This window comes from Oryx dammah, unplaced genomic scaffold (assembly GCF_014754425.2).
Source record: "Oryx dammah isolate SB20612 unplaced genomic scaffold, SCBI_Odam_1.1 HiC_scaffold_11056, whole genome shotgun sequence".
Classification (NCBI taxonomy): domain Eukaryota; kingdom Metazoa; phylum Chordata; class Mammalia; order Artiodactyla; family Bovidae; genus Oryx; species Oryx dammah.
In genome coordinates, this window is record NW_024080450.1 from 1,285,317 (window position 1) to 1,307,426 (window position 22,110).

The 22,110-nt window shown below is 37.5% G+C and overlaps 1 protein-coding gene across 2 annotated transcripts in view; it reads left to right on the forward strand.

The window, feature by feature from the left end:
* The window catches only part of LOC120860304 (kinesin-like protein KIF24), a 65,075-nt gene that overhangs the window by 18,147 nt on the left and 24,818 nt on the right, over window positions 1–22,110 (forward strand). The window contains exons 2-7 of one of the 2 annotated variants that reach the window (XM_040236084.1): window positions 3,330–3,981; window positions 5,568–5,675; window positions 7,520–7,709; window positions 15,394–15,491; window positions 18,328–18,543; window positions 21,767–21,854. In XM_040236084.1, the coding sequence (XP_040092018.1) occupies window positions 3,359–3,981; window positions 5,568–5,675; window positions 7,520–7,709; window positions 15,394–15,491; window positions 18,328–18,543; window positions 21,767–21,854 (1,323 nt within the window). In that variant the 5' untranslated portion in view covers window positions 3,330–3,358. The remainder of the gene's footprint in view (window positions 1–3,329; window positions 3,982–5,567; window positions 5,676–7,519; window positions 7,710–15,393; window positions 15,492–18,327; window positions 18,544–21,766; window positions 21,855–22,110) is intronic. The other variant, XM_040236085.1, reaches the window with a different exon arrangement.

Here is a 22,110-nt window from a genome sequence, read left to right on the forward strand (position 1 = left end):
TAAGGGATTAGATCTGGTAGAGAGAATGTCTGAAGAGCTATGGACAGAGATTCGTAACATTGTACAGGAGCCAGTGACCAAAAACATCCCCAAGAAAAAGACATGCAAGAAGATAAAGCAGTTGTCTGGGGAGGCTTAACAAATATCTGAGGAAAGAATAGAAAGAAAAGGCAAGGGAGAAAGGGAAAGATTTACCCAACTGAATACAGAGTTTCAGAAAATAGCAAGGAGAGATAAGAAGGCCTTCTTTAATGAACAATGCAGAGAAATAGAGGGAAACAATAGAACAGGAAAGACTAGAGATCTCTTTGAGAAAACTGGAGATATCAAGGGAACATTTCATGCAAGGGTGAGCACAGTAAAGGACAGAAACATTAAGGACCTAACAAAAGCCGAAGAGGTTAAGGAGAGGTGGCAAGAGTACAGAGAAGAACTATACAAAAATGATCTTAATGACTTGGATAACCACGATGGTATGATCACTTACCTAGAGCCAGACATCCTGGAATGTGAAGTCAAGTGGGCCTTCGGAAGCATCACTATGAACAAAGCTAGAGGAGGTGATGAAATTCCAGCTGAGCTATTTCAAATCCTAAATGATGATGCTATTTAAATGCTGCACTCAATATGTTAGCAAATTTGGAAAACTTACCAGTGGCCATAGGACTGGAAAAGGTCAGCTTTCATTCCATTCTTAAAGAAAGACAATGCCAAAAAATATTCAAGCTACCATACAATTGTGCTCATTTCACATGCTAGCAAGATTATGCTCAAAATGCTTCAAGCTAGGTTTCAGCAGTATGTGAACCAAAAACTTACAGATGTACAAGCTGATTTTTAAAAAGTCAGAGGAACCAGAGATTAAATTGCCAACATTCCAGAAAAACATCTGCTTCATTGACAACACTAAAGACTTTATGTGGATTACAACAAACTATGGAAAATTCTTAAAGAGACGGGAGTACCAGATAACTTTACCTGCCTCCTGTTAAACCTGTATGAAGGCCAAGAAGCAACAGTTAGTACCAGTCATGGAACAACAGATTGGTTCAAAATTGGGAAGGAAGTATGTTAAGACTGTATATTGTCACCCAGCTTATTTAACTTCTATGGAAAGTACATCATGTGAAATGTCGGGCTGGATGACTCAGGAGCTGGAATCAAGATTGCTGGGAGAAGTATCAACAACCTCAGATATGCAGATGAAACTACCCTTATGGTAGAAAGCAAAGAGGAACTAAAGAACCTCTTGATGAAGGTGAAAGAGGAGAGTGAAAAAGCTGGCTTTGAAACTCAAAAAACTAAGATAATGGCATCTGGTCATTTCATGGCAAATAGATAAGGAAACAATGCAAACAGTGACAAACTTTATTTTCTTGAGCTCCAAAATCACTGTGGATGGTGAGTACAGCCGTGAAATTAAAAAACGCTTGCTCCTTGGAAGGAAAACTATGAAAAAACCTAGACAGTGGATTAAAAAGCAGAGACATCACTTTGCTGACAAAGGTCCGTATTGTCAAAGCTATGGTTTATCTAGTAATTATGGACGAATGTGCGAGTCAGACCATAAAGAAGCCTGTCAGTTCAGTTCAGTTCAGTCTCTCAGTCGTGTCCGACTCTCTGCGACCCCATGGACTGCAGCACGCCAGGCTTCCCTGTCCATCACTATCTCAAAGAATTGATGCTTTTAAACTGTGGTGTTGGAGAGGACTCTTGAGAGTCCCTTGGACTGCAAGGAGATCAAACCAGTCAATCCTAAAGGAAATCAGTTCTGAATATTCATTGGAAGGACTGATGCTGAAGCTCCAATATTTAAGCCACCTGATGCAAAGAGCTGACTCATTGGAAAATATCCTGATACTGGGAAAGATTGAAGGCAGGAGAAGAAGGTGGCAGAGGATGAGATGGTTGGATGGTCTCCAACTCAATGTACACGAGTTTGAGCAAACTCCAGGAGATAGTGTAGAACTGGGAAGCCTGGAGTGCTCAGTCCACAGGGTCGCAGAGTCAGACATGACTTAGTGACTGACAGCAGTACAAGGGCTCTTGACTAGGCCTATAAGTCACATAGTGTCATTTCCACCACTTTCTGTTGGCCAAAACATGTCACAAGGCCAGCCTAAATGCAACAGAAGTAAATTTCATCTCTTGGTGGAAAGCCCTGCAAAGAATTTTTCTTTTTTCATCTACCACAAATGGAAAAGGGCAGGATGAGTTTAGAATGTGCTTTTTAGCCCCTTTGACCATTTCCTCCGAAGTTTGTTACTCAGGGTCCTTTAATTAAGACTTTTACCTGGCCCTGACCTCTTTTTCTGTTTCTCCTAGAAGGAAGATAAAATATAAATTAAAGTGAAAAACAGAAAAGCTTTACTAAGAACTAATAGAATTTTGAAAACTCTGAACTATTAAAAAAAAATTTTTAGAGAAAATGTAGTTTACTTACCTTTCAATATTCTTATGAACTTGAACTTGATTAACAGTGATACGAAGAACTCCCCAGGGTCCTGACTTTAATAATAGACTAGGATTATGTGTTATTACCACATCATTTGTTAGTATTTAATTAAATAGCTTGTGTTAAATTTTTTAAACATTTTAATGTGTAGCCATTAAAATTTTTGACCATGGTATTAATTTCCTAGGTAAATTCTTTTATTCATGTTCTGTATATAGGTAGACATCTACAAACACCTGCCTTTTAGAATGATCTGAAAATCCTGAATTAGTAGATTCTGAATTAATGATGTTTTTACCTCTTTATTCAACTAACTTCTACCAGTACTCAGTATATACAAATGTGATTTTCTCTGAATTATATTCATGATCTTCTCTGAGTCACTATTTAATTCTGCTTTCCATTTTGAAATAGTTCTTAGCCTTTGTTCGTTAATCATGGGAAACAGTTGTGCGACATGCCTTGACATTAACTTGAACATCTAAAATTAGCCCTGTAACAATCAGCAGTTGGGGAGAAGGTTTCAGTAGTTTGTGGTATATGTGAAGTAGATATTGCAAGGTTGGAAGGAACTCCCTAGAATAAGTAAGTGATTTGTGTTATGTGTATGTGCATGTACCTATGTGTATACATAATTGAAAGTCTCTTTTTATTAAGCAAAGGACAAATTACTATAAATGCATTATAAGCATCTTTATACATTATGCTGTTTAATCATTTTAAAAGAAAAATGTATTTATTGAGAACCTGGAATGCTGGAATAGATTTTGCTGCATATTTCTTTTGTGGGTTTCTTTTCTTTTTTTTTTTTTTAAGGAATAATTGTATTATATATAGTATATTTCAAGTGAATGAATTTTTTTTTTCTCCTCAGAGTTTATAGAAACAAACCTATTCACAAAAATGACATCCTGGTTGTATGAATGTCTTTGTGAAGCTGAACTAGCACAGTATTATCCTCATTTTACTGCCCTTGGCCTTCAGAAAATAGATGAATTAGCCAACGTTACAATGAAGGACTACTCCAAATTGGGAGTCCATGACATGAATGACCGCAAACGTCTCTTCCAACTTATCAAAATCATTAAGATTATGCAGGAAGAAGATAAAGCAGTCAGTAGCCCAGACTATCGTCTTCAGACAAGCAATCTGTGTGTCAAGCCTCAGAAATCCAGATCTGGCCCTCGAAGGCAACTGCATTTTGATTCTCCTGCTGACAACAAAGACAGAACTACCAGCAACAATCAGTTTGAACTGTGTGATTTATCAGATTTTTCTGCAAGTGAACAGAAGTCTAACTACATAAAAGTACTGGAGCACATGCTACCAGATAATTCCCAGTACCATATACAAACAGGAATTCTGAATGCCACAGCCGCTGATTCCTACATACAAAAAGAAGCTAAGACTTCACCCTTTTCATCTAATCACTTTTCTCCAGTACAGGGGAATTGTGATAGTTCAGTTATTCAAAGAGTCTCTCATGTTTCAGGGTATAACTATGGAATCCCTCATTCCTATATCAGGTAATAACTTTTTATCTTTTTATTTTTTCTGGAGGGAAAGGAGCCTTAGGCAAGGGCAGGGTTCTCTATGAGCAGAGGAGACCAACTACTCCATATTTACAGAAAATAATAGTGAACAGCCTCTGTGGTGATAATGCAGATACCTTGACTGGGGGAAATTGATGAAGAATTTGGACTTTCCAGATGGGAGAAAGATGATTGTTCATGTGCATCAAGCTACTTACCAGGGTCTGCTGCAGACCTGTTTTTATTATAGCATGGCATGAGGTATCTAGTGCATCCATGAAGGTAAAAGAGCTAACTTTCCTCTGCAGTAGAAAAAAAATTTACAAAATCCATAGGATTTTTTTTTTTTAGATTGTCAAATTAACTTCAACCAGGGGTCATGAAGCTTAGTTTTAAAAAACCACTGTTTAATTCAGCTAGTTGAATTAAATAGGTCTTGGGAGCAGTTGATTTACCTGCAAAATTTGAAATATGGTCCTGATTTTGAGTGCTTTTTACAATTCCAGTCCTGGAAGAACTCCTGCAATGAGTTTGGTCATTGCAAATAGTAAGATACTTTTGATAGCATTTACAGTTTGGGAGCCAGAGTGACAATAAGTTATTTTCACTTAGTGCTGTGAGTTAGAATTTGAAAAAGGTCCCTAAGAATTGAAATATCACGTAATCCCTAATACTAACCTTGGTATAATAGAAAATACGTTCTTTTAAAAATAATGTGTATTGCCTGTTTTGTTATTTTAAAAGTTATGGTTGGTGAGTTATGGAGAAACAAAATACATTCTTAAGCCACTTAAAAAAAAAAATAAGGGCTGTTATTCATACCTTAAAACAGAGTATTTCCATATGGTCTTACACTGGCTAAGGTTTCAGAGGATTTCATAACCAACCAGTTCTTTTATTCTAAAAGAATAGAGAACCCAATTTTAAAGGTAAAAATGTCTTCAGTAATTTGAAATACATAAATGAATTCTATAGTGTTTCTGAAAATAAAATTTTTTTTGGCTTGGTTTAGCAAAGCACAGAGCATATAGTATTTTTTTCTTCTTTTAGTTGTGAAAGGACTAGATTGTTCTATGACCATCAATACCATGATTGTTGCTGTCCTGTTGGTTAGCTCAGCGGTGAAAGAGCAAATACTTTTTTGAATGTTAGTCTTTTATTGAACAACATATAAAAATCTAAATTGGAATTATTTATAAATAGAATAAAGATACGACTTTCCATTATTTATTTACATAGAATGGATATTTTAGTTTAAATATTGCTGCTTTATTTATTTCACATATATAGAATACCCCCTCTGCCTGTCCTGATTCTAGATATAAAGATCATTAGAATATCTGGAGACTCTGAGACTCTTAGGGGCAGGGTGAGTGGGAAGTCAGACAACCATAGAGTGAGCTAAGTGCTCTCACAGAGGTTTATACATGGCAGACCCAGGACGAAAGGTGTTCAATTGAGCTCTCTCACCTTTTGTATCATCTTACTCTCGCCATTCCTTATTATATTAGAGAAATGGAGGTTAAGAAAGTTCATTGTCCCAATAATTCTCAATATTGTCTTCTCCCCTAAATTCTAAGTAGGAGCCAGAGTTTTAGAACCCTGAGAAACTCCCTCACCAACTTGAAGCTTCCTGTTAGTGAGTCATCCCTATCCGAAGAGCATTCTCTTTGGATACCTCAAATTAGGTAAGTTCAAAATAACTTATTGGACTCTGAATTTTAATAAAAGTCTAAGGCATTTAGAGGACTGGTTGCCCTGACTTATTTAAGATCGTGAATAGACCTAACTCTAGCTGTGTTAACTTTGCATGTCAGACAGATATAGTTTATTTCTTCTAGGCAGTATTGCACATTAAAACTAGAGCCTTAAAAAAAAAAAAGCTAGAACCTTTTTGGAGAAGGCAATGGCACCCCACCCCAGTACTCTTGCCTGGAAAATCCCATGGACAGAGGAGCCTGGTAGGCTGCAGTCCATGGGGTCGCTAAGAGTCAGGCACGACTGAGCGACTTCCCTTTCACTTTTCACTTTCATGCATTGGAGAAGGAAATGGCAACCCACGCCAGTACTCTTGCCTGGAAAATCCCAGGGACAGAGGAGCTTAGTGGGCTGCTGTCTATGGGGTTGCACAGAGTCAGGCACGACTGAAGTGACTTAGCAGCTTAGCAGAACCTTTTAGGATGCTTTAAAAATGTGTTTTATTCTGAGAAATTCTCAGTGGACCAGTGTTTAAGACTCTGTACTTTCACTGCTGGGCTTGGGTTCAGTCCTGGTTGGGGAACTAAGATCCTGCAAACCCCACAGCATGGTCCAAAAAAACCCAAAGAAAGTTTGGTTTTTTTCTTATAAAAAATAAAACACATGCAAAAGAAGAGAAAATAGAACAATGAACCCCCACATGCCTGTCATTTACTTTTAATGATCGTCAGGATTTTGCCATACTTCAAGCCAAAATGGTTCTTTTTTTAGATGTCTACTATACATTGGTTAAAAAAAAATAATAACATATTTCAAAAGCCTTGAGTAGTTTTTTATGCATCATATTAGAAATTTTATTTCCTCCTTTTTACTAATTTAGATCCTGGCAAAAAATAATTTTCCAGCCAGTTGGAGGTCTCAGAAAATTGAAATTGATATGAAACAATTATATAGTGAAATATCCTGTGTAAAATCTATTATAAAATGCTGTTTAGGGGTTATTAATCAAATTCTAAAGTGTAAAGGAAGGGAATGATTTGTCTCTCTCAGACATTGTAAGTATATGTGCCAAAGGCATTGGTCTTGGTAAAACATCTACTTTCAAGGGTTCTCTTTTCTTGTTACCTTGCTTAAGAGGCATTTCTACATAGGTAAAGTGGTCAGTGCTTAGATGTATCATATATGCCACCATTAGGCTCAGCTAGTAAACCTGATGGATTTTGTACTCTTAACCCAAGGAATATTGCCTCTCTTCTGGATGTTAAGGTAGATGAGCTCACTGAAGACAGCCAGAGAAGAAATGTGTCTGAATAGAAGGATGAATTAGTGGTGGACAGCACCAGTCATAAAATTGTCCTGGGAGTAGGATCGTATTCTAACAAATAAATACATATCAGGGTAGGCAAAAAAAAAAAGGAAGCAAGAAGGACAAAGGGAGGGTCAGAATATACCTGGGAGAAACATGGGGGAAATACATTGAAACTTACCACCAAATTCAAGGTGTTTAATAAACCCAGGTAGGATAAAAAAAAAAATTATATTGAATGGTCAAGAAAACAGTAAATGTACAATAATAAGGATTGAAAAGAAGCAAGAAATTTGCATTTGGATGGGATTGAGTAGAGATGGAGATAGAAGTAAATCAGGAGGATTTAGAGCTAATGAAAGAACTTTCTCAGTGTCAGCACTTTAGTATATAACAAATATTGTGTGTATATGTGTGTGTGTGTTTGTATTACACCTAATTTATAACAAAATATACTGATACTTTGACCTCTTAGGTAGCTTTATTCCGTTAACTAAAAATTAAAGCCCACTTATAAACATATATCAGACAGAACACTTCAGAAAAAGAGAATCCTTGGACTGAGATGGAGAAAATCAGAGTTTGTGTTCGAAAACGCCCTCTGGGCATGAGGGAGGTACGTCGTGGAGAAATCAACATTATTACTGTGAAAGATAAAGAAACTCTACTTGTTCATGAGAAGAAAGAAGCAGTTGACCTCACACAGTATATTCTACAGGTATGATACTTTCCTTCGATGGAACTAACATTATCAAGTGTCAAGTTTTTTGTTTGAGTAGGAGTACAAATTCTGAAATTCAGTTTTTAGATTTGAGTGTTGGCATTCATTCTATGTGACACTGCATTAATCACTGATAACACTTAACCTTCATGTTTAAAAAATACAGTGCAGTAGGGGATAACGCAAGCATAATTCCTCCTCTCTCGTGCAATAGAGTTGCATTATACATTCACTTTCCATGCTTTATGTGAATTTAATTATACCTATTTAGTCATAAAAGAGCAAATGGGAGAATGAAAAGAGTTTAAATAATGAACTGCTGGTAGGAAGGACAGTCACTGAGTTGCCCCAGACCAACTGTGAGATGGTCACCCAATCTCCGTTCTCTCCTGTCTCTCAGTGTGAACTTACTCTGCTGAGCGCAAGTCTGAAGTTTAAAGATGGAGAGCAAAATGGCCCCAGGTTGCCAGCCAACTGCTTATTTTGATTCTTAATTATGTTTAGGCATAGAGTTAAGTTGGTAGAAATTGGGTTCCCGAACAGGCCACTTTGTATAAGGTAGATTGCAGTGAGTAAAGATAATCCAGGAATGTGATTTCACATTGAACATGTATGGGTTTAAGTAAAACACTGGTAGCTCAAACACATTAAGAAACGTTCACTCCCTGCCAGGATGATTATGATTAAGTCCAAGAACAAAGAGTTTGATATTGAAATGAATTTATTCCTGGCTCTTAGGTACCCTTTCAATAAGTCCTTCAGTCTGTTATGAAAGCAGCATTCCATTGATGGAAGATATTATAATTTAGGCACTCTTAAAATCATGAAGCAATTAGGAATAATCTATTAAGATCTGGGAATTCAGAGTTTCTCTTACTCTGAATCTGCCTCCCTGAATGTTCATATTATGTCCATTCTATTCTGTCTCTTGCTTCAAAATTCAGTGACTAAGAGTCCCCTGGTGGTCTCATGGTTAGGATTTGGTATTTTCACTGCTGTGGCCTGGGCTCATTCCCTAGTCAGAAAACTGAGATCCTGCAGGCCAAGTGGCATAAGAAAAAAAAAAGTACAAAACCCAGTGATTAGTAGGAAGGAAAAAAAAAGAGAGATGGTGAGTAATCTGGTGTGCAGACAATTCACCTTGGTCAGCTGAGATTTTACTCTACTGAAATAAATCCTTTAACACTGAAGTCAGGTTGTTAATCCTCTCCCCTCTTTAACACTTGCATTGTTCTTTGTTATTTTTTGCTTACCAAAATTGGGTTTCTCAGTAAGGCAAAGCAATGCACAGAGTCTTTTCTATGGGCACTAAATTACTAGGCCACTGTCTAACCAACTCAGTCACTTTAACAGCCTTATCGATTGCTGGTCAGTGCACAATCTGTTAGCTCTAGGTGGGAGGTATTTATATTGAAGATAGTCCAAATGACCAATTAGTTGTAATGCTGTCTAGTTCCATGGCTACTTATAACCATAGTAATAGCCCTATCCAGTCACCATCTACCCAAGACTGCCTTAATGATGCTTCTGTCACAGTAATTCCCTCAAGGAGGCATCATTTTATCTTTTGTATTTTTCCATTATCCCAAAACACAATAACCTTATTTCTTTGTCATTACCATTGGTCAATACTTATTGAATATCCATAGTTTCCATAGCTCTTTCTCTGCTGTTTGAACTTTGGACCTTTGCTGTCATAGGTCAAACTCCTTACTTGTCAATGCTTATAATATGTGTTGAGAGGCCTTTTTTCTCCCTCTCTTTCTTCCTTAAGTAGAAAGAAGAAAAGGGAGGTTCATAGCAAACATAGCAAGTAAATATTTATCCTAGATTCTTTGGGTTTTATTTTTACTCTTATTCAGGTATTCAAACAATTGATTTATTTGTCTTTTAATTAAATATCTTATCCTTTCAGATCTTTTGTTACTTAATATATGTGATCATATACATACATTGTGCTGTCATACTTAACCATTAAAGTTTATGATAGCAACATAATGAGTGAAAAAAAAAAAGGAAACAGAGCTGTTTCTTTCATCCCCAATTTCTTAAATAAAGGAAAATATATATAGATTAAAAAAAGATGGTACTGAAATATATCAAAGTCAGTAGTGCCCATCTCAGGGTTGTAAGATTTATAGATAATTTGATATTCTTATCTGTTGTAATCCATGTTTTTTTCTGCAATCAGCATTATTACTCTTATATCAATAAAATCAGAACTTTTGAATAGGATATAGATCATGCTATGAAGAATGTCTCTAATCTCATTTTGTCCTTGAAGACAATCGATATTCTAAGTGTATCTTTCCAGAGATATTTTAGAAATACATTTATAATCTGAAAAAAAATTCTTTAAAAAATAAGCTATGCAACTCTTATCATATCAAGGCTAAAGTGATTTTTTATTTTTTTGGCTGTACCCAGAGCAGCTTGCAGGCTCTTAGTTCCCCGACCTGGGATTGAATCCAGGCCACAGCAGTGAAAGCCCAGAATTCTAACCATTAAGCCACCAGGGAACTCCATGAAGTGAATGTTAATCAAACTTCGCTGATAAAATATGGTCAAATCAAAGTGCATGTTCCCATATCTTTCATGAGAGATTCTTACAGAAGTATTAGAAAAATCAATACTTAAGTTCTATTGGAAGGAAAAATTGTTGTTGTTGTTCAGTTGCTAAGTTGTGTCTGACTCTTCGCAACCCAATGGACTACAGCACGCCAATCTTCCCTGTTCGTCACTATCTCCTGGAGTTTGCTTAAGCTCACTGAGTTTGATGGCATCACCAACTGGAATCAATGATGCCATCCAACCATCTCATCCTCTGCTGTTCTCTTCTCCTTCTGCCCTCAATCCTCCCAGCATCAGGGTCTTTGGCAGTGAGTTGGCTCTTCTCATTAGGTGGTCAAAATATTGGAGCTTCAGCTTCAGTATCAATCCTTCCAACGAGTGTTCAAGGTTGATTTTCTTTAGGGTTGACTGCTTTGATCTCCTTGCAGTCCAAGGGGCTCTCAACATTCTTCACCAGCACCACAATTCAAAAGCATCAATTCTTCGGTGCTCAGCCTTCTTTATGGTCCAGTTCTCCCATTGGTACATGACTACTGGAAAAACCATAGCTCTGACTATTATGGACCTTTGTCGGCAGTGTTGTCTCTGCTTTTTAATACGCTATCTAGGTTGTCATAGCTTTTCTTCTAAGGAGGAAGCATCTTTTACTCTCATGGCTGCAGTCGCTGTCCACTGTGATTTTGGAACCCAGGAAAATAAAATCTGCAACTGTTTCCATTTTTCCCCATCAATTTGCCATGAAAAATCAATCTTCAGTTCTATTAGATGGAAAGATACTAATTCCTTTAATGAATAAATGCTTTCAAAAATGTTTACCCAAGAGCACTTATAGAAAGAGGAGAATAGCCGTATACTCAGTGAAATAAAGGAAAACCAAAACCAGTTTACTCCCACATTTATTTCTCTTCATTTTTAAAAGTTTTCTGAGAAATGCCAAAAATTCTTTAGATACCATCAGTTCAGTTCAGTCTCTCAGTCGTGTCCGACTCTTTGCGACCCCATGAATCACAGCACGCCAGGCCTCGCTGTCCATCACCAACTCCCGGAGTTTACTGAAACTCATGTCCATCGAGTCGAAGATGCCATCCAGCTATCTCATCCTCTGTCGTCCCCTTCTCCTCCTGCCCCCAATCCTCCCAGCATCAGGGTCTTTTCCAATGAGTCAACTCTTCACATGAGGTGGACAAAGTATTGGAGTTTCAGCTTCAGCATCAGTCCTTCCAGTGAACACCCAGGACTGATTTCCTTCAGAATGGACTGGTTGGATCTCCTTGCAGTCCAAGGGACTCTCAAGAGTCTTCTCCAGCACCACACTTCAAAAGCATCAATTCTTTGGCGCTCAACTTTCTTCCCAGTCCAACTCTCACATGCATACATGACTACTGGAAAAACCATAGCCTTGACTAGACGGACCTTTGTTGGCAAAGCAATATCTCTGCTTTTCAATATGCTATCTAGGTTGGTCATAACTTTCCTTCCAAGGAGCAAGCGTCTTTTAATTTCATGGCTGCGATCACCATCTGCAGTGATTTTGGAGCCCCAAAAAATAAAGTCTGACACTGTTTCCACTGTTTGCCCATCTCTTTCCCATGAAGTGATGGGACGAGATGCCATGATCTTCGTTTTCTGAATGCTGAACTTTAAGCCAACTTTTTCACTCCCCTCTTTCACTTTGATCAGGAGGCTTTTTAGTTCTTCACTTTCTGCCATAAGGGTGGTATCATTTGCATATCTGAGGTTATTGAGATTTCTCCCGGCAGTCTTAACTCTAGCTTGTGCTTCTTCCAGTCCAGCATTTCTCATGATGTACTCTACATATAAGTTAAATAAGCAGGACGACAATACAGCCTTGACATACTTCTTTTCCTATTTGGAACCAGTCTGTTGTTCCATGTCCAGTTCTAACTGTCGTTTCCTGACCTCCATATAGGTTTCTCAAGAGGCAGGTCAGATGGTTTGATATTCCCATCTCTTTGAGAATTTTCCACAGTTTATTGTGATCCACACAGTCAAAGGCTTTGGCATAGTCAATAAAGCAGAAATAGATGTTTTTCTGGAACTCTCTTGCTTTTTTGATGATCCAGTGGTTGTTGGCAATATGATCTCTGGTTCCTCTGCCTTTTCTAAAACCAGCTTGAACATCTGGAAGTTCACGGCTCACGTATTGCTGAAGCCTGGCTTGGAGAATTTTGAGCATTACTTTACTAACATGTGAGATGAGTGCAATTGTGTGGTAGTTTGAGCATCCTTTGGCATTGCCTTTCTTTGGGATTGGAATAAAAACTGATCTTTTCCAGTCCTGTGGCCACTGCTGAGTTTTCCAAATTTGCTGGCATATTGAGTGCAGCACTTTGACAGCATCATCTTTCAGGATTTGAAATAACTCAGCTGGAATTCCATCACTTCCCCTAGCTTTGTTTGTAGTGATGCTTTCTAAGGCCCACTTGACTTCACATTCCAGGATGTCTGGCTCTAGGTGAGTGATCACACCATCGTGATTATCTGGGTCATGAAGATCTTTTTTGTACAGTTCTTCTGTGTATTCTTGCCACCTCTTAATATCTTCTGCTTCTGTTAGGTCCATACCATCTGTGTCCTTTATTGAGCCCATCTTTGCATGAAATGTTCCCTTGGTATCTCATTTTCTTGAAGAGATCTCTAGTCTTTCCCATTCTGTTGTTTTCCTCTATTTCTTTGCATTGATTGCTGAGGAAGGCTTTCTTATCTCCTTGTTATTCTTTGGAACTCTGAATTCAGATGCTTATATCTTTCCTTTTCTCCTTTGCTTTTCGCTTCTCTTCTTTTCACAGCTATTTGTAAGGCCGCCTCAGACAGCCATTTTGCTTTTTTGCATTTCTTTTCCATGGGGATGGTCTTGATCCCTGTCTCCTGTACAGTGTCACGAACCTCCGCCCATAGTTCATCAGGCACTCTATCAGATCGAGTCCCTTAAATCTTTTTCTCACTTCCACTGTATAATCATAAGGGATTTGATTTAGGTCATATCTGAATGGTCTAGTGATTTTCCCTACTTTCTTCAATTTAAGTCTGAATTTGGCAATAAGATATCATACTTAACTATAAAAACATACAGTGATTGCTGAGCAAAGAAAGTATTTGTCTCCTTGCTTAAAGACCTGTTTATGAGTTAGGTATAAATCATGTCCATTAAAATCGGATTTTAGAAATGTATTTTGCTGTTTATTATTGCCATTTTCAAGCCTAATCAAAAGTATAATGAACTGCCATCTACCTATGACCTAGCTTCAAAGTTAGATTTTACTGTTCTTAAAATCAGTCACATGTTTCAGAACACTAAAAGTTCACAGATCTCTTTGTCCTGCTTCACAGCTTCATGTTTTTCTCACCTCCTAACTTTTGGAGACTTTTTTTCTTTCTTTTTTTGGCCACACTGTGCAGCTTGCAGGACCTTAGTTCCCTACCCATGCAGTAGAAGCTGGAGTCCTAACCACTGGGCTACCAAGGGATTCCCTGGAGAATTTTTTCTATTGATAAATTTGGCTTTGTGACTCCAATTTCTTCTCAAATGACTTAACAAATTTCCATTCTAAAGTAATGTATATGAAACAAAATCATACTTGGGGTACAGTGACCCATAGTAAACTGGCTTAAGCCCATTTCCACCAGAGAAGCAGCTCAAGACGCAGACAGACCTTGTTTTTTAATTAGGGAAAAACCAAAGCTAGAACATAGACCTTTGTAAAAAGAACCTTCTATGTTAGTGTTCTAATATTGCTGAAAGATCTCAAATCTAGGGGATTTGATGCTCAATGGATGAATGTAGACACAAAACCGTAACACTTGTATGAAGATGTAAAGTGCTGAAAATATTTTTCCTGTTTCCTTTCCATTTTTTAAAAAAATCTTAATTGTGCCCTGTACTGCAGTTGTTAAAAGTTTTGTTTATTGCAAAAAAAAATTTCCCCATAAAATTTTGTCTTAACTGAATATTTAGAGTAGGCCTAAAAGGTAGTATAAAATATGACTTCATCTCTCATTCATCATGTGTGGATTGCCATTATGATACTACAGTCAGACTTGAAATTATTAGGATTTTTTACCCAGATATAGTTGGGTTGCCAACATGGTAAGCCACTAAATTATGCAAATAATAGTGCTTGCTGAACTAACACTTTCCAGACCCAATCTAGTGGGGTCTCCTACCTCTCCTCTTTCAGATTACCATGGTTTTTCATTTGGGAATAATCTTGGATTCCTTTCTCTCCCCAGCTATCACATCCAGTCAGCTGCCAAATTTCTCATGCACTCATTTCTTTTTATTTATATTGTCATTGTCTAATTTAGACCCTTCTTAACCTAATCTAAAATTCCATGGATGGAGAAGCCTGGTAGGCTACAGCCCATGGGGTCGCAAAGAGTCGGACACGACTGAGTGAATTTCCTTTGCTTTCTTTCTTTAACCTAACCACTAGTGTTCATGTTTCCAATCCATGCACAATATAAGGCAGATTAGTCTTCCAATAAAATGGCTCTGCTCATCCCTCTCTTTTGCAAAGTTTTTTGCCTTCCCACTTGTACTAAATTAAATATAAGCATTCCCTCCTCTCCCTTAATGCTGGTGTCCCAAGACCCCTACAGTATAGTCCTAACTCCTTATTCTCACCTGCTATTTCACTTTTCTACCTGCCAGTATCCTGTATTTCAAACACAGTAAATCCTCCCTGTCTTCTAAACATTCTTTGTGCTTTCCTGCTTTGCCTCTTTGCTTATGTTTCCCACATGCTCAGGCTGGGCTATGAGAATAATCTCCATAGAATTCAGTAATTCAGTTCCTCTCCTAGACTTAAGGAGGATTGGCTCACTGTTAACACTCATTAATTTACTTCCCTTAAGAGAGAACAAAAATCGTGTGGCTTAGTTTTTATAGTATAAGAACATGTCTACAGAGATCTCAAGTAAAACTAGGCCCTGTCATTTGACAGTTGATAATTGCTTATTATCTCTAACTTTGTCATGGACAGTTACTATTAGTTAAAAATGTACTTCCACCTTTATCCTGTGTCAGCTAAAATAGTGATGAAGGAAATCCAGAACGTATCTTTCTCTAAAAATCAAATTTCTTTTTCAGCATGTTTTTTATTTTGATGAAATCTTTGATGAGGCGTGCACTAATCAAGATATTTACATGAAGACTACTCACCCACTCATTCAGCATATTTTCAATGGGTATGATAGAAATTATTTTCTCCTCTTGCCTTTTATTTTCTATTTTCCATAAATCATATTTCTTTGTAAACATTACTTATGCTTTTCTATTATTTTGAATTAAATATGAAATTGTGTTTTGACCTAATGAATTCAAGTTAGACTCTTCTGGAAAATTCCATGTCTCTCCTTATGGGATTCACAAAACATTTAGAAATAGTCAGAATTTTCATTTACATTGATGATATTGATTCTCTGTGCTTAGTGGAAAAATATAAACTGCCAACAATATTATTTTATCCAAGTCCTTAGAATAAAAAGATGTATGTGCTTGTAATTATGTAATTATTTTGAACTTTTGCTGATAGGAATTATGTATTCTAGCTATAGTTTCATTAACTTTTTTTCAAGTAGGATAGATAAGTGACTATCACTCACTTTTCATAGATGTATTTTTTAATTTAAAAATAATTATTCACACTTAGTAAACATTAAATGGGACAGAGTAGGTACTTGGTGGGGCTCTGTTATATAGTTAAAATATATAGTAGTCAGGTATGGGTAGAAAATGTTGGGTAGTTGATTTCAGGGTATTTTTACTTTTATTTTTTAAAATAACTTTTATAACTTAAAATTTGAAGTATAATTTACATACATCAAGATGCACAGATCTTAAGAAGTATGTAGATTTGATGAGTTTTGATGTATCCAAGTAACCAATATCCGGAATAAGATACAGAACGTTTCCACCACCCCAGAAAGTTCTCCTGCCTTCACCTCCAGGTCTTATATAACCACTGACTTGCTTTCTGTCACAGTAGATTAGTTTTGCCTATTCTAAAATGTCATAGAAATAGGATTGTTATAAATCTTATGCCTGGCTTCTTTTGCTTTGCATAATGTTTTTTGATATTAGTACATGTTGCATGTAACTAGTTCTATTGCTGAGTAATATTTCCTTCTATAAATATTCCAGGTTTTTTTAATCCATTCTTTTGATGGACATTTGGGTTCTTTCCAATTTTGGAGTATTATGAATAAAATTGTATGAACATTTTTATCCAGGTCTTTTTATGGATATCTCTTAATTTATCTTGAATAAAAATCTGTAAATGGAATTACCAGGTCATTGGATAGATCTATAAGAAAGTGTCAAACAATTTTTCTTGCTCTATTTTATATTCCCAATAGCAATATATGAAAATTGAAGTTCTGTACCCTCACCGTATTTGATATGGTCAATCTTTTTTATTCTAGCCAGTTTAATGGGTATGGAACTGTATCTCATTGTGTTGTTTTTTTTTTTAAATAAATTTACATTCCCCAGGATGTGCTAATGTGGCCACGCAGATATCTTCATTTGCCTGTTTTTTGTTGTCTTTTTATTGTAGTTGTATGGAAGTTTGTATTTTTACGAACAGGTTAAAGTGAACTTTCTTTCTGGTTCAGTTTCTTATGCACCAAAGTTAAGGAGTGCATTTTGAGAGAGCAGGTTTCTAAAATAAGTTAACATTTAAATGTTAAGACATTATCAATAAAAAATAAGAAAGTTGCAAGTTAGGTGAAATTATTAGGTTAAGTTCTGTAAAGTGTAGTAAGAGCTTTCTTCATTTTTTTTTTTAACTTGAAGTTCATCACAAAAATGTTCAGAAGATAAGATAGATGTTGTTCTTTATTATTCTTATCCTGTTAGATCTTCTTCAGTGTGTTTACATTTTTTTCCTGTAATTCTTTTCCCAACTGTGACTCTGCCAGTGTTTTCAAGTGCTCACACTGTTGGGAGCCATGATTTAAAAGACAAGGAGTAACCAACCAGTCTCTGCTTCTAAACAGCTTACATTTTAATTTGCTCCCATGTCTTGATTCTCACACTTCCATGATTACTTTGCTCTTGTCAAATCACTGTTTCTTTGGTTTCTGTCTGGCTTCATGTCCTTTCTGTGTATTCATCTCTTTGTCCACCTCCAGCCTCCCGTTCCCCTGTGTCCATATATATTAATAGAATATTTTTCTTGCTACTTTTGTCATCAATCCATAGGATGCCTGTATAAGAGTCTAGCTACTTATTGCATAACATTACGTTCACTCTCTGTTTAGTACTACATAGTACTAGGACTACATAGTACCTAGGATCCCATAGTACTCAGGTAATCGTGGCCTCATCTCCTCCTAAAATACACTGTGGCTGGCAGGTTGGTCTCCCAACTTTTCTGTCCACCTCTTACTTTACAGTTTTCGACACCCATCCAGCTTGTGTGCACACACATATCCACATGCAGGAACAGTGACTTCCACTTAGAATCATAGGACATCAGGGCTCTAAGGGGTCTTGAAAATCAAGTAGCCCAGTAATTTATTGATGAAAGGCCATAAGAGGTCTTTTGTGAGTCCTCCTTCAAATATTTTGCTTCTGTTGATTTTGCCTCTGTTTAAACTTTCTTAATATTCTTATAAGTGATCACTACCATACTGTATGATCTTCTGTTATTTATTATATTTAGTTTTCTATTACTTCTTTCACTAAACTTATCTTTAAGGATTAACACAATTTTTTTTTTCCCCCTCAAGGATCCTCTAAAGCACCCAACATCAGGTCTTTGTTTCCATATCTTCTGGAGTTGTCTTATGGTCGTACCAGTTCCATGAAAAATTTCTATAAAAAAAACTTAACTACTGCTTTGAGAATTCTTTTCCTCTTCCTATTTTTTATAATGTAAAGCCCTCCTCTTAAAGGACTGTATATTTTATAGTTGAATTTTATGGAAGATTCTTTTTCCACCTGGCTTTTGTCATTTAAAAATCTGTGTTAGCAGTTCTCTTAAAATTTAAAAGTAAATACAGATGATTCTTCCCCCAGAGGCAATGCCACTTGCTTCTCATATGGACAGACAGGTGCTGGAAAGACCTATACCATGATAGGAACTCATCAGAACCCAGGACTGTATGCTCTGGCTGCCAGAGACATCTTCAGACAACTGGAAGTGTCCCAGCCAAGAAGGCATCTTTTTGTGTGGATCAGCTTCTATGAAATCTACTGTGGACAGCTTTATGACCTTCTAAATAGAAGAAAAAGGTACTGGGTATGAGTGGGAAACTGTAAATCTGTTCTTTATTCTTTTAAGCCAGAGTCCCACTGAAGCTTCAATACTTTGGCCCCCTGATGCAAAGAGCCAACTCACTGGAAAGACCCTGATGCTGGGAAAGACTGAATGCAAAAAGAGAAGGGGGCGGCAGAGGATGAGGTAGTTAGATAGCATCATCGACTCAATGGACATGAATTTGAGCAAACTTTGGGAGATAATGGAGGACAGAGGAGCCTGGAATGCTACAGTCCATGGGGTCACAAAGAGTCTGACACGACTTAGTGACTGAACAACAATAACAACCCACTGAATTGTGGGATTTAATGAGAGGCTTTGGTATACCAGTGCCCTTATATGAATGAGGGTCCAGTGCCCTTATATGAATGAGGGTCTCCTGAATCAGGCATATTTTTTAAAACTGTTAATTCAGCTACAGAAAAATGTAAATTAGCCTTCCAGTAGTATTTTTTAAGTGATCAATATCCTAATGTTCATCAAAAGACTATGTCTCTTTCATTGTGGTCTTTGAAAAGGTCATAATTTCAGGAAGTCAGGAAACCAACATATACTTAAATCCTTTCCTATTCTTTTGATCTATTATTATACTGGAAGAACTATAAATAATGTTTTCCCACTTCCTCTTGTTTTTTCTCTCAGTAATCTTAGGGTAAACTTAATGATAGTTTTCTGATATCAATAAAAATAAAATATTTTCTTCACAGTAGACTTTTAACTCTTATAAGGCTTAAACTAGTCCCTTTACAACATAATACAGTACTTTAGAAATGTATTCTTTCAAAAACAGATTTTAAATCCCTCTTGTATTCTTCTGGCATAAAGTTTTGCTTAGGTTGAAACATGATTTTAACTGAGTAGGAGGCAACAAAGTTGTGAAGGTATCAACTGACGGGGAGAACAGGGAGGTGAGAGGGGCTAGGGGAAGTGGAGGGATAGAAGGTTGTCATGATAGAATTAACCAGACCTGAGACCTGTTGGGAGTAGCCACACCAGGTGGAGAGGAGAGAGCTGAGGCTGAGCATGGTGGAAGTCTGGGAAAACCAAATCAAATGAAAGACACTATCCTGCTGCAAAGGTATCCAAGCCCCATAGAGTTGTCTAAAAGGTTGTGCAAGCTTCATGTGCTCCAGGACAACACTGGAATGGGAAGGAGGGGTGGAGGAGCAGCTCCAGTTCATGGAGAGCGTGATAGGTAGGCTCCCATCACAGGGGGGCACTAGTGTAGTATAACTGGAGAGGTCACGGAACTGGGCTTAGGCAGCCACCATTCTGTGGACTATTTCAACTGAAAAAAGGACCTTCAGTATGCCACAGTTCAGAGAACGTACTGGAGTTGAGGGTTCAGTCATGACACAACTGCCAAATAAGGAAGGGTTCTACTTTGGGGTTACTTCAGGAAGAGATGCTTTTCTTTTCTGTTCTCTGTGTTGGTTTTGAAGCTTCAAGTTAGCTTCACCACAGCTTCTCTTTCTAGCTTAATACCCTTATTTGGAGCCTTTTCCAGTCAAAATGGCCACTTCCTTTAAAGAATAGTTGCTATAAGAATAAAAGCCTCTGTTATGCCGTACTGTGTGTGTGTGTGGTTTCTTTGTGAGTACAATTCTTTAATGATATTTTTGTGAGTACAATTCTTTATGTATTATTGCCCTGTATTTCTGCCTTCTTTGATGATAGCTACAGGAATGGGGATATGCTGACTTCTGGGTAAAAGCTTCTCTGGAGCTCTCTAGAGAAAACTCACTCTGAAAATATCTTCAGCTGGGAGATGTTAGGGTTTTTTGGGTTTTTCCTTGGTCAGTTGGCTCATATCTCTTTTTTTCCTACTTTCTGAGACTTCTGAAAGGTCCTGCTTCAATGATAGCACCCTTTCTTATTTGTTTAGAGCTGTTATAACTTATCCTGTTGTTTCTAAATAAATATATTTTCTGTAAAAGAGGCTTTGACAAAGGTAGGTAGAAGTACATGTGCTCAGTCTGCCTCTTAAAAGCCAAAGTTTATAGATCTTAAAATTAACTCTTTAAAGTAGAAGATAAGGTGTCTTTATACCTTTTCATTAAAAGTTGTACAAACATACTTCTTGCTTATATGATTTGAAAATACAGCAGTACACTTTAGGCTATTCATTAGGAATTTTCCAGGGTGAGCTCAGGGAATAGGGTCTGGGAAATATGTTCAGGAATGATGTGAGGGCACTGAAAGCTTGATCCTTTTATTCCCAAAGCCCAGCTGTTCCAGTAGAGTTGTCTTCTGAGAGGTCATGAGCATCAATGAGGCTGTTTCCCTATCCTTCTGTAAAAATTTGGAAACTTGGGTTGAGGGATAAACAGCAAAAAACATCTTTTGAGAAAATCTTTTTGTTTGGCTACGAAGTGAAATTCCAGTATTCATTTTAATCACTATCTTACTGAGGGAGAAAATAATCTTAGTGTCTTTGATAGATGCAATACCTGCCCCTTGGCAGATCTAGTTTGATGGTGGTAGATGTAACTGTTATTCATTACACTATGCTCAGGCCTGAGGCTTTAGTTGCAATACCAACTCTTCCTTGCTTCCTTCAAAAATGTATCAGAAGTCCTTATGTTGCAAGTAGTAAAATAAAACCATACTGTTAACTGGCTTAAGCATTTAGGGAAGTCATTGACTCATATAACTAGAAAGCCTAGAGAAGCTTTATGGTCTCTTGACTCTAGAGGTTCAGAGATGTTATAAAGACTCCGTTTCTTTCCATTTCTGTTCTACCTCCCATGGTGTTAGCTTTATTCCAAAACGGTCTTTTTTGTGGATGCAAAATGGCTACCACTGCTCCTAAGGCCACACGCTTTTCACTTCTAGAGGGAAAAAGGAGTACCTAACAACCAGAGACTAGAACTTTATTTTGATTGGATTAGCAGAGATCCTGTATCAACTCCTGAGCCAGTCACTGTATCCAGCAATCCACTGATTGGCATAGGTCTTGGTTAACCACTCATTCTGTTCCTTGTAGCCAAAGGTGTTGATTTATTTATGTACAGCAATCAAAGACCACTCTGAAGCCTAGCATTGGAGTCAGGAGGTGTGGGGGTAGGCAAGGAGAAGGCATATCAATCCCACTCAAAAAAATAGCAAAACTGCTACATAATGGGGGAGTGGTGGAATGGGTTACGAAGAGTCTGTTACTGGAGCTCTGCCAAACCAACCATCTTCTTGTCTCTGCAGGCTCTTCGCAAGAGAAGATAGCAAGCACGTAGTACAAATAGTGGGACTGCGAGAGCTTCAGGTGGATAGTGTGGAGCTCCTCTTAGAGGTAATCTTCCTCCTTTACTACCCCACTGTAGCAGCCCAAGTACAAGGAAAGACTTCATTTTGCTGTCTCACAAGTATAATGGACTCAGATTTAGGCAAAGGGCGGACTTCCCTCATAGTTCAGTTGGTAAAGAATCTGCCTGCAATGCAGGAGACTCCAGGTTGATTCCTGGGTCAGGAAGATCCACTGGAGAAGGGATCGGCTACCCACTTCAGTGCTCTTGGGCTTCCCTTGTGGCTCAGCTGGTAAAGAATCC